The following is an 11,275-nucleotide window of genomic DNA, read 5'->3' on the forward strand; positions in this document are numbered from 1 at the left end:
GAACAGGAGAGAAACAGGATTAAAATAAATTTACATCTTTGTGATAAAGGGCTTTGGTTTATTGCAGTTTGATAAGTTTTTATGTCCTATGTTAAATTAATTCATTAATGTTTTTACACGCTTACATATCACCATCTTCGTTTTGATTTCTGTAATTTCCTTTTTATCTCTAAATTCTATTTTGATTAATGAAAAATCTATAAGAATTATTTTAATATGAAACTCAACAGATCCTTGAGGAACATACTATAGATAGCCGAGTAAATAAAATTACTTAACCAATGTGTGTTTTACTCACTTAATGGTACTGTTCTCACAGGAAGAAGAACATCCATATTTTACAATGTAGTTAAAAAAACATAACCCTCATGCTTCAGGACACATGGCAGTCCCTAGATGCCTGAGATTAGATAGAAATTCATCTTAAGTGCAACTTATTCCATAAATGAGACTGGGTACCAGACTACATGAATCACTACTTTGATTTGGTAGAGTAGTTCCTACATGTCATGTTTATTAGTAGAACTGGTAGAATACTGCAAATACAGCAAGTGTTCCCTCAAATGCTGAATGGCTGTTCATTTTCACTATTTGCTAGCATTCGTGTGAAAGGTTTCACTCCTATCCAGGAGGAGTGGCTATTCTTTGTATGAATACTCATACTCCATGCAAAGAAAAGTATGCATCTAAACAAGAATATTTGCTATTTATTCATCATCTGGTATTCATTACTCTTCCATTCTAGAAATTACATATGCACTTTTGAGGACAACTATATCATAGAAACATCATCTGCACCCCAGTATTGTAGAAATAGACTCTGGGCAACTAGGTTTGCCTGAATTCACTATTTTCTTGGCTTTTCTGTGAGATCTTCTTCTCCTATTGCTTTATGTGTGTCCAGAGCTTAGATCCCATCACAGTTCTCTTTTCCAACTGTATCAAGTTTAAGCTACTTGTTCTCCCTTTCATGGCTCTGAACATCTCTGTTTCACCTTACTTGAAAATGAATGGATGAATGTGTAATATGTAGGTGGCTATAAAGCATCAGGGTCTCCAGTTATGTTGCCATTTTGTTTTCTATTTTTAAAATGTGGATTCTCTTAGGAATTAATTCTGGGCGGTAAATGTTCCTGAATGTAGAAGGAGTAATGCAGCTCCACTGTATGACAAAAAGCATGACATGAAGCATCAGAGAAGCAGAGCTCAGCAGTTGGCCATAGAGAGAAATTTGGGGCTTGGAACGGGAGAGGTTTGAGTATGACTAATGGATTGATGAGAGAGGGGATACATTGGCTCCACAGAAATTTTCCAGTGGCCATGGATGGTAATGCAGCCTAGAGCAGTGTGGCTGCTCCATTCTCTGCTTTTGAGTTGAGGGAAGATTTTTATCCCCTAAGACTCCATGTAATTTCCTTGGGCACAGCCCATTTGCTTAGCCTGTGCTTGGGAGCAGAGTGTAGCTCTTGAGCAGTGGCAATGATCACAAGACACAGGAAGTGGTAGGACAAATATAAAATATTTATGGGTAATCGGAAGTCCAGCCCATAATAATACAATAAATTACATAATGACAGTACTCAAACATTCTGAAGTTATTCAGACTGAACTCCCAGAGGCTCAGGCCAGAGAACAGTACAATTGTTCTGATTTTTTAAGATCAATTAATAGATTAATAATACTGCATATAAAACAATTGTAACATGCAAGAAGGAAATCAATGGAATTAATCAGCAATTAAACCAGCTATTGCTTTTCATGACACTGACAACTCTCTTGACGTTAGGATCAAACTGGAACTGTCTTGTTCCTATGAAGAAATAGATGTATCCTAGAAATAAAAATAAATTGAATGGTTATATTTCATAGGTGAAATGTTTTCCAACAAATATTTCTATAAAGCAAAATATAACATTGGCGGTACCTACATATTCATTTGTGTTAATTTCTGATCTTAGTACACTAGTGAAAATATGAATAATGATTGTCTTTTAAAAGATTTCTTCAACCTAGAGAAGCACAAGTATTCTAGCATAGTAAACTGTTTTAAAAGATTTGTTTTACTTACTACCATACTGGAAAGCAGCGTCAATATTTTTGCTAATTCCTCGGAACTCATTGATTATCTTCTTTGGATAACCCTGATCCATGGACTGCCTGTTTTCATCGTATCTGCATAGAAGAAATATATTTACAATGTATGGTAAATAAATGACATTTAAAAAGTTGAAAACAAACCCTGACACATAAATGAGACTATTTGTGGTAGAAAATCCACTAAGAATGAGCTAAACTAACTGAACCCTTAAAATCCTTGCTATTCTGTTTTCAGGTTTGTGTACAAAACTTCCATTGAGCTTTCAACTCAGGAGTGCATGTGTGCATATGTATAGGTGTTTTGGCTGAATGCACAGGGATAGGGAGAAACTGCATGTCTGGTAAAGATAAGCTAGAGCCTGAGCTGGTGAGTTTACTTGACAGTTTTGCAAGGCTGCTCCAAATGAATAAAACTCTTCTTGCCTAGATACAGCTTTGGCCACCCCATCCTAACCAATCAGTGCTTCTTGGGAAAGTGAAGCACCAGCACCGGGAAGCGGAAGGTGTGTATGTGTGACTCTGAAATCATATTTGTCTTAGTGTCAACTGCCTAGCAGATATATTATTTATTAAGTAAAAGTCATATGTATCTTTGATTACTATTATATTATGCAGGGGTGGCACCAGCTCCCAGTGGAGGGGCTGAGGTGGGCCAGATAGAACATTGCCACAAGGCCCTACCCTCTCTGTGGCACTTCCCTGGGGCCAGGTCAGAGGCTGGAAGGGGCTAATCCAGTAGGGGTGCTCAGAACATGCCTAATGCCACACAAAATGGCCAGCGAATGAAGAGGAGGGAGAACCTTCCCAGAGAAGTTTTAGCCCTGTGATTAGGGTATTCACTCAGGAGGTGAAAGATTCTGATTCAGCTCCCTCCTCTGGAAGCCAGAGCTGGGCAGTACAGGGTGCTGGCTGCTCGCAGCTGGTAAGAGCTGCCCAGGCAGGGGGACCCAGCTCGGGGGCTGGCAGAGCCCTCGGGGAGCAGCAACTTGGGGGCTGGGAACAGAAGCCCAGGCCAGAGCGGTTCAGTCTGGGCTACTGTGGGTAGCCCTGGATACTGTACCTGCCCTGTGCAGCGTGCCCCAGCAGGCAGGGTCACGGGCTGGGGACTGCTCTCAGGCACCCCAGTATCCCTTCAGGGCTTACTTCGCCGCTGCTGCCAGAGCTGGGCACCCAGCCAGCAACTGCCACTCTCTCCACTGTGCCTTCAGAGCTGGATGGCTGGAGAGCAGCAGCAGCTATGGGGTGGCTGCCGGGGGGCAAAGGCAAATTTTGGAGTGGCTCCCCCATGCCCCTGATATTGTGATTCCAAGAGTCCATTCAACTGAATTCTAAACTGTTTTCAGATGAGAAGCCGAAGAGCCATTGTGATGTGATGCAGGTATTAGTTCAGTGGAGTATTTATTGCAAAAGATTACTGAGCTATTATGAAATATAGACAAACTGCAACCACAAACTACTGCATAATCACACAGCATAAACCCACTTGACTGTTCACAGTGAAGGAACAAAAATCCAGTATATTAATACTTCTTTTAGCTTGAAGTTCGAGAGACACAGGAGTATAATTTCAGAACATTACATCCTTTGGGTAATTCTTAAAGAACTTACTAGATAACAATGTTTCTACAGGTTTTGTGTTTCATCCTCTAGAACAGGGATCGGCAACCTTTGGCACTTGGCTTGCCAGGGTAAGCACCTTAGCAGGCCAGGATGGTTAGTTTACCTGCCGTGTCCTCAGGTTCGGCCAATCACAGCTCCCACTGGCTCCGGTTTGCCGCTCCAGGCCAATGGGGGCTGCGAGAAATGGCGTGGGCTGAGGGATGTGCCGTCCGTCGCTTCCTGCAGCCCCCATTGGCCTGGAGTGGTGAACCGCGGTCAGTGGGAGCCACGATCGGCTGAACCTGCGGGTGTGGCAGGTAAACAAGCTGGCCCGACCCTAGTGGACCGCGTGCAAAAGGTTGCCGATCCCTGCTCTAGAATGTAATTAATCCCGGCCACAGATTTCTACAGGATGGTTGGAAAAAACCTATAGAAAGATTAGCATTTTCTATCAGACTCCCTAAGTTTTAAAACTAACTTCCATTGACCCCTATTCAGTTTTGTGGAATCCAATTGGTTTAGTCCTTATTACATTTTATTTTATATTTCCATATTAATCCTCCATGCCTAAAGAGAGAATATACATTAAGTCTGTTGAACATTAAATCTTACCTCCAGTACTTGTTACCTACAAAGAAGTATGTTTTCCCTGAATTCTCATCACTGAAAGCTGCATTAATTCTCTTAACAGTTTTTGGGAAGCCCAAGTCATAGATGCTTTTTGGGTGGTTATACACTAAGTCATACCCACTGAGGACCCAATATTTGTTCTCTGCAAAGAAAAAATAGAATTAAATGTTTCACCAGCAGCTTCTGCTCATACTAAGCAACATCAGATAATCGCTTCTGGCTTAGTACTTTCATTACAATGATGATAACAAAGCAACTTAATTTTCAAGAGACATGTATAGCTGAGTAGTGATTCTGATATTTCATTCTCCCCTTTACTTTCAGTAAATTAAGGAATGGCACTGATCTTTGTATTTTAAACATAGCATAAATCCTAGGGGAGATGTCTTTCATGGTCAGGAATTAGACCTTGGAGCAATGAGTCCAAGAAGAACCCTTCGCATACACTTATACACATTATACATTTTGGGAGAAGACTCCCTGAATTCTACAAATTGTTAAAGAATCCTCCAAGAGCAGTTTATTGGGATGCAGAAGATTAACAATACTTGGGATGTGTTCAGATACTTTGGTGATGGAGGCATATACATGTCTAAGTAGATGTATATACAGAAACTTAACTATTAATAAGTGCATATGTCTTATCTAAATGATCAGGTGATCTTATGTATAAAACCTTGTTCTTTTCTCTCTCTCCCTCTCCCCACTTAAGGGTATTGTTATGAGAGCTGGTTGAGCTATTTCAAACAGACATCTATTCTCATCAACAAACGGCCTTTTTACTAAAACAAAGCTTTTCACAAACAAGTGTCAGCATTGTCAACATTTTGGGTCAGGAATGGGGATTGTGGAAAATTTTGTATCCCTTTTAACACTTCCAGAGAAAAACAGTTTTGACATTTTTCACAGAAATAGGTTTTTATTTTTTGACCACCTCTAGTAATTATGTTCACCTGTATGTCCTGTCTTCGCCTAGATGCTAAAAGCTCTGGAGGTTTTTTGTTCTCTGTGTTCTGTAAGGTGCCTAGCAGACCTTTGGATGCGGCAACAATAATTAACCAATACTCTGCTGAATGCTTTTCAAAACAGCTGCTAGTTCTTTGACTTACTACTGAGAATTAGTGTATTAATTCAAGGCTGCTAGTGCCCTAGTCCACAGTACATTTTGAATTTAGACAAAGTGCTTCTTAATCGCCATATGTTATTTTCTATGATAAAACTAGATTTGAAGGAAAAGTTAAGCCATTTTCATATCTTGCTTTTCAGAACATTTATATTAAATAGATGAGCAACCTTTAATTTCATTATTCACACATTTTGGGGGCTTTTGTAATTTGAACATTTGAGTCGTTTCGTGCAGTGTCACCTAAGGAGAATTGCACAGTCTGTGGAGCAAAGTATTCCCAGTAAATTCATGTATCAGAAGAACTAACAAATGTCAGATTCCGTTACCTTTAAAAAGAAAAACTTGATCCCTTTCAACATTTTCATAAGCAGCTTGAATTCCAGATGGCAGATTTGGCCAGAATAAAGAAATGAAATTGAGTTCAACCTCTGTCATCTGAGGATGCTTGCGCCAGAAATACCTGGTTTAAATAAAATTTGCGTATTATAAACTGTTCCTGCACCTACCATAAATGTAATACAAAGGTGAAGTGTGTCTGATTCTGTCTCCCATTAGTGTTTGAGCCACAGTGTGGAAAAGAGTCTGCTATGATTGCTATCTCCTAGAACTAATCCTTTAGTAGTTTTGGTGCTGGAGGTCACCGGTTCTATCCCTGCCAATGACCTACAATGTGGTGGGGTCATGACAAAGTAGTGGCCCAGTGTGTCACATAAACATACCATTGCAAAACATGAGTTTGCAGCTGCCCTCTTTTCAACTAATCTAGACTGATAACACACCTATCATTCCACTGATTAGAGTGGCAGAGTAGTTGGAATAGAATCTATGAGAGGAGTCCTGACTCATCTTCACCAGCCTTAGCCAATAGACCTCCGACATTTAAGTTCCTCTCCTCTGATCAGAGCTGTGTATAGCAGAATCTGGGTCATAGTTCCCATTGAAAACAATTAGAATTCCTTAGCAACTACAGTACAATGGTTGGTGCCCTTTAGCCATCTCACCATTTGATGCAGCCACTTTGGAAACAGCTAAAGCATTTTGTCATGCCTGAGAGAAATGTTAGGTAAATCTAGGCACCCATCATTAGAGAATTTGGGCCACCTTTTGTATGTGATTTTTATTGTCAGCGCTACATTTCTAAGTGACTGTTTCCCCTCATGCCTCATGGGAATTAAATGATCTGAAATATTGTTTCCTTGTAAGTACTGCAGTTCAAAGAAGTAACTCAGAAGTTCTTTGTTGTTACCTGCCCTTAAAGAACATCAGTTCTCCACGCATGCTAGCGACAGCATCAAAAGTCAGTTTGGGGTCGCAAGTTACTGGCGTTGTGGGTCCGGTTGGTTGAACAGGGGTATCTGACTGTCCTACATGAAGATTAAAGAAAAATTGGCTTTATATAATATGGAGAAATACAGCTGAAAACCAACATTATGAAGGACTTGGTGGACACGCAATATCTTCTCATGAAAAATTGTAGGGAAGTGGTCATTAATCAGGGTTCTGTCAGGTAACTTCAGGTCTGTAGAGCTCCTAAACTCAGCACAGGTGAGGCTTAGTTCCTACAAAACTACTGAAGTGTGCAAGAATGGGCATGCAGAGGAGCTGAACTTCAGTGAAACCACCTTCAGGGCTATCGCCCACATCTAGTTAACAGGCGCTCAGCAAAACTAGAATTGCTGTGTGCAGCAACACTAGAATGTTTCTAGGATTAGTAGAATATTTCTTAAAATATACATTTATTATTGATTAAGCAGCATTCTTCATAAAAGTGAAATTAACCCAGCATATGACTAAACGTTTATTTTTCCTACCATAGACCTTTTGAATGCCATTAATGTCATCCTGAGGAAGGCGAAATTCGTTAGGCTCAGTGTAGGAATAGGTGGGGTACATCAGGGCACCAGGATCAGTAGAATGAGACAGACCCAGTGAATGGCCAAGTTCATGGGCAGCAACAAAGAACAAGTTGTATCCTGAGGAATTAAAAAAAATGTACATTTAAAATAGATGAACTGTGTTTGAATCTGTAGTACAGCTGTCTAAGTACCTATACATGCTGGCCCCAAGCACAGTAGAGGCACTCGAGATTCTTTCAGTAATCCGCAAACATTATAATATAAATAAATGTAGAAGGAGAAGATTTTTTTATATGGACATATAAACCAATCAGGCCCCAGTTAGTGCTTCCCTTGCCCTTTCTGTAACCCCCCAACCCTTCAAAAATGCCCCAATTTTCCTTCTTAGACTGGTGTAAATCAGGAAAAATGCCATTGAAATAAATGGAGGGTCACTGACTTTAATAAAATTCTCCCTTATTTACATGAAAGTATATGAGAGGAGAATTGTAGTGGTGCCCAAAGAGCCCAGTCAGTATCAAACCCCACTGTGCTAGGCCTGGGCATAGAATGGCACCGTCCCTGTCTTGAAGAGTCTGTGATATTTTCAGCATGGACTAATGTTCCTTCCTGCCAAAGAAAACTAACTTTTCTAAGCACCACAATTTCTTTAGTGTAACCCATCATAAAACGTGCCAGACTGAAACAACCCAATCTGAACCTCATCAAAACATATCATCCTTCAGAGCCGTTTCCCTCAGATAAGTTTGCTGAAGAAGCAATAGAGGAAAAACCAGTCAGAGAGCCGGATTCTGCTACCCTCATTCACACCCTGACATCAAAGGAACAGCTCATAGAGTAAGGGTCAGTCCATGTAAGGACTTAGGTGCCTAAATCTCACTTTAGGCATCTAAATCCAAAATTTAGGTGTCACTAAGATCCTCAAAATCCCTGTTCAGCTGCACTTAACTCTCTAGGCACCTACGTTCCCCCAGCACTGAAATTTTCACTGTAAAAGTCCCCTAGACATCCTATGTTTATACCTCTGGGCAGGCACAGGGCTGCTTCAGGCAGATGCCCAGACACCTGTGGGGGCTAATCCAGTAGGTGTTCTCAGAACATGCCTAATGTCACACAAAATGGCCAGTGAACGAGGAGGAGGCAGAATCTTCCCAGAGAAGTTTTAGCCCTCTGATTAGGACACTCACTCAGGAGGTGAAAGATGCGGATTCAATTCCCTCCTCTGCCTGATGAGAAGGGATTTGAACATGGGCTTCCCACCTCTGAACCACCCTATTAATATTTAATTATTTATACCCAGTGGATCAGCTTCAACAGGGGACATTGAAAGAGAGTCACATCAGAATATCCTATAGCCCAGTCTTTTGTGGGTCCGGGCCTAAGTTACAACTTCACATGAGCAAAGATTGCACAATCTGATCCTGTATAAACAGGGGTAGTAATGAAGCTCCTACCATTTGAGCCTTTTGTCCAATATTCCTCCTCATCAAAGTGGACATCTCCACCAATACCATTGCCAGGCTGAAAGGCATGAGCCAGGAGTCCATTAGGTCCATCAAAGGGGGAATTGTCACGATGATCTAAAAAAAAGGATAATTAACTCAATTCTTATTGCCAAGCACTTCTATAACTGATGAAGGCTAATGTTTGTATTAGTATAACGTTCTTACCTCCAGTTTCAAAAGACATCATTATATCTGCATTGCCATCATAGATCCTTTTGAATGTTAGTGGTGACACATCACTCCAAACTTTAAATGCCTTTTGGATTGCTTTGTCCACATCTGCTGGATTCATATCTGGTGTGTAGCTCACAATCCTTTAAAATAACCCAAAAAGTAATATACACTTTTTGGTATCTACACTTCTAGTTTACATAGAATATAATGTTTTATGCCAAAATATTTGAAATTTGGAGCCTAAAGTTAAACACCTTAAAGCCACATTTTGGCAGCATATTAAGTGACTTGATTTTCAAATTCTGAGCATTTACAACTCCCAAAGACTTTAATGGTGGTTTCATCCTCCCTTTAAAAACAGAACACTTATCTAGCTGTCTAAATATGGAATTCAGTGCCTAACTTTGAAACTTTCGGCAAATCGTATGAAAATTTTGGCCTTAACTCTTTTGCTCAATAAATTCTTTAGACAAAGGTTACCTGTATGTCAGATTCTTTCTTTCCCATTTTGGATTTCCATCAGTGAGGACATACTGACCGATATCAGGTACACCACACCTGGGCTTCTTCATCACCTCCAAAGTATCAAGATCTGGTTTCCCAGTCACTTTCAGCCCAAAAAATGCCTGCATTTCCTTGAGTTTTTCACTTAGAGGCTTAATGTTTTTACTCTTAAAGTGAGATTGCTTGTCTGTTTCAAGCTTGTAGAAATTTTGTAGGTAAGTCTGACAAAAACAAGAACAGAACTTTGGGTCATTTGTATTCATTAGGTCCTGCAGAACAGTTTAAACATTTCCAAAATTACACCCATGTGCCTAGGGTCTGTGTTTTCGAGGAGTCAAGACAGGTCACTTTCTGCAGGGATTTATTTAAACAGTGAGAGATAATACAGTTCAATTTTCTGACGGACCTCTAGATTTCCTGTTTTACAATGAAAGCTTTTGCAACATGTATCTTTAAAAATCTAAAATTTACTCTTCAGTTATTTACTCTAAATTTGTATATTACAACCTCTTCCCACAGCCCTTTCTCTCATGAGTAATTCAATTCACTTCTCTGGGGCTGCTCAAATCAGTAAAGGCTAATAGGATCTATCCTTCAGCCACTACTGTTATGATTTTCAGTGAAACCAATGGAGGATGCTGGATGCTCAGCACTTTTGAAGCCATCTACTTATCAACCAAATAATTTAGGAGCCTAACATTAGTTACCCATTTAAAAAAAAATAAAAAGTGTTATAACATCTTAACAAGGATTATATAACTTAGTTATTTTTTGTTCTGCTGCTCCATTAAGGCTCTGATTCAGCAAGATACTTAAACATGTGCCTAATTTTAAGTACACCCATTGAAGACAATGAGACTATTTATGAGCTTAAAGTTAGGCACAGAGTTAAATTGCTGAATTGGGGCCTATGTTTTTATAGAACAACACAATCTGCTTGCTAGATAACATAATTAATGCCATGTTTCTGTAGTATTTTATTACTTTATTATATCACTTATGACAGTCATAATTCAGAGAAAACTAAGCTGGTGCCAAGGGGAAATATTTCCCTTAAAACTTCTGCAACTTGGTACCTCTTGAACATCAGGACTGTTTCTAAAAAATAAGAAATACAACTGCAGTTTGACAATTATAAGGTAAAATTTTGTAAAACCGATAAGAAGGTTCCTTCCTGCCATTTAATTTAGGGTGTCTGAAATTCATAGCAAATATTTACCTTCACAAGTTGGATGTTTTTGTCTTCATCTTCTGTTTCTTGAGCCACAGGAACTGCAGTGGAGGATGCTACGTATAATAACAGCAGAAGCAGAAGGGTCTTCATTCTTATTGTCACTTCTGTGCCTTGTAACACTAACACTGCTTACTCTATAGCTGCTACATACATGTCTCTCAGCTAGCCCTGTTTATATAGCAACTGTGGACATCAGCTATAAGATGACTCATCGTGTCTAACTTCCTCTGATTAGCAAGAAAACCGATACATAACAATAGTTTCATCATCAAAGGGTGACACAACTAACAGAACTCCCTCCCCCTATTTTCGCAATCATATAATATGATTAATAAGAAAGGAAGAGGTTTTCAAATGAAAGAGTTTTGGTGATTCCAAATTCCTTTCCTTCCTCTATTAGATTATGTCCCATCCAAGTGGTCCCATTTTTTCAGAAAATTCAGAAAACATTATGGTAGCCATAGTGATGAAAACAAACACAGCGACCTACATCTAGAACACGAGTGGGGAAACTTTTTAGCCCAAGGGCCACATCTGTGTATGGAAATTG

General features: G+C 39.7%; 1 protein-coding gene across 1 annotated transcript; it reads right to left on the reverse strand.

Annotated features, from left to right (window-relative positions):
- Positions 1 to 1,500: 1,500 nt before the first annotated feature.
- LOC120375402 (interstitial collagenase-like) lies at positions 1,501 to 10,909 on the reverse strand. Its single transcript, XM_039496058.1, has 10 exons — positions 10,711 to 10,909; positions 9,468 to 9,712; positions 8,979 to 9,127; positions 8,763 to 8,888; positions 7,264 to 7,425; positions 6,699 to 6,816; positions 5,779 to 5,912; positions 4,309 to 4,468; positions 2,069 to 2,172; positions 1,501 to 1,831 (listed from the first exon to the last, which is right to left on the reverse strand). Exons 1-10 carry the CDS (start codon positions 10,813 to 10,815, stop codon positions 1,731 to 1,733), a joined length of 1,404 nt encoding a protein of 467 aa, XP_039351992.1. The 5' UTR covers positions 10,816 to 10,909; the 3' UTR covers positions 1,501 to 1,730.
- Positions 10,910 to 11,275: the final 366 nt, after the last annotated feature.

This window comes from Mauremys reevesii, linkage group 1, assembly GCF_016161935.1.
Source record: "Mauremys reevesii isolate NIE-2019 linkage group 1, ASM1616193v1, whole genome shotgun sequence".
Taxonomy (NCBI): domain Eukaryota; kingdom Metazoa; phylum Chordata; order Testudines; family Geoemydidae; genus Mauremys; species Mauremys reevesii.

Excerpts from the sequence above, each read along its gene's own strand:
- LOC120375402 (XM_039496058.1), bottom strand. The coding sequence starts at position 10,815 with ATGAAGACCCTTCTGCTTCTGCTGTTATTATACGTAGCATCCTCCACT. Across the intron at positions 9,713-10,710 it reads AAAACATCCAACTTGTGAAG|ACTTACCTACAAAATTTCTA; the intron begins GTAAATATTTGC and ends TGTTTTTGTCAG. Across the intron at positions 8,889-8,978 it reads GATGTCTTTTGAAACTGGAG|ATCATCGTGACAATTCCCCC; the intron begins GTAAGAACGTTA and ends CCTTTTTTTTAG.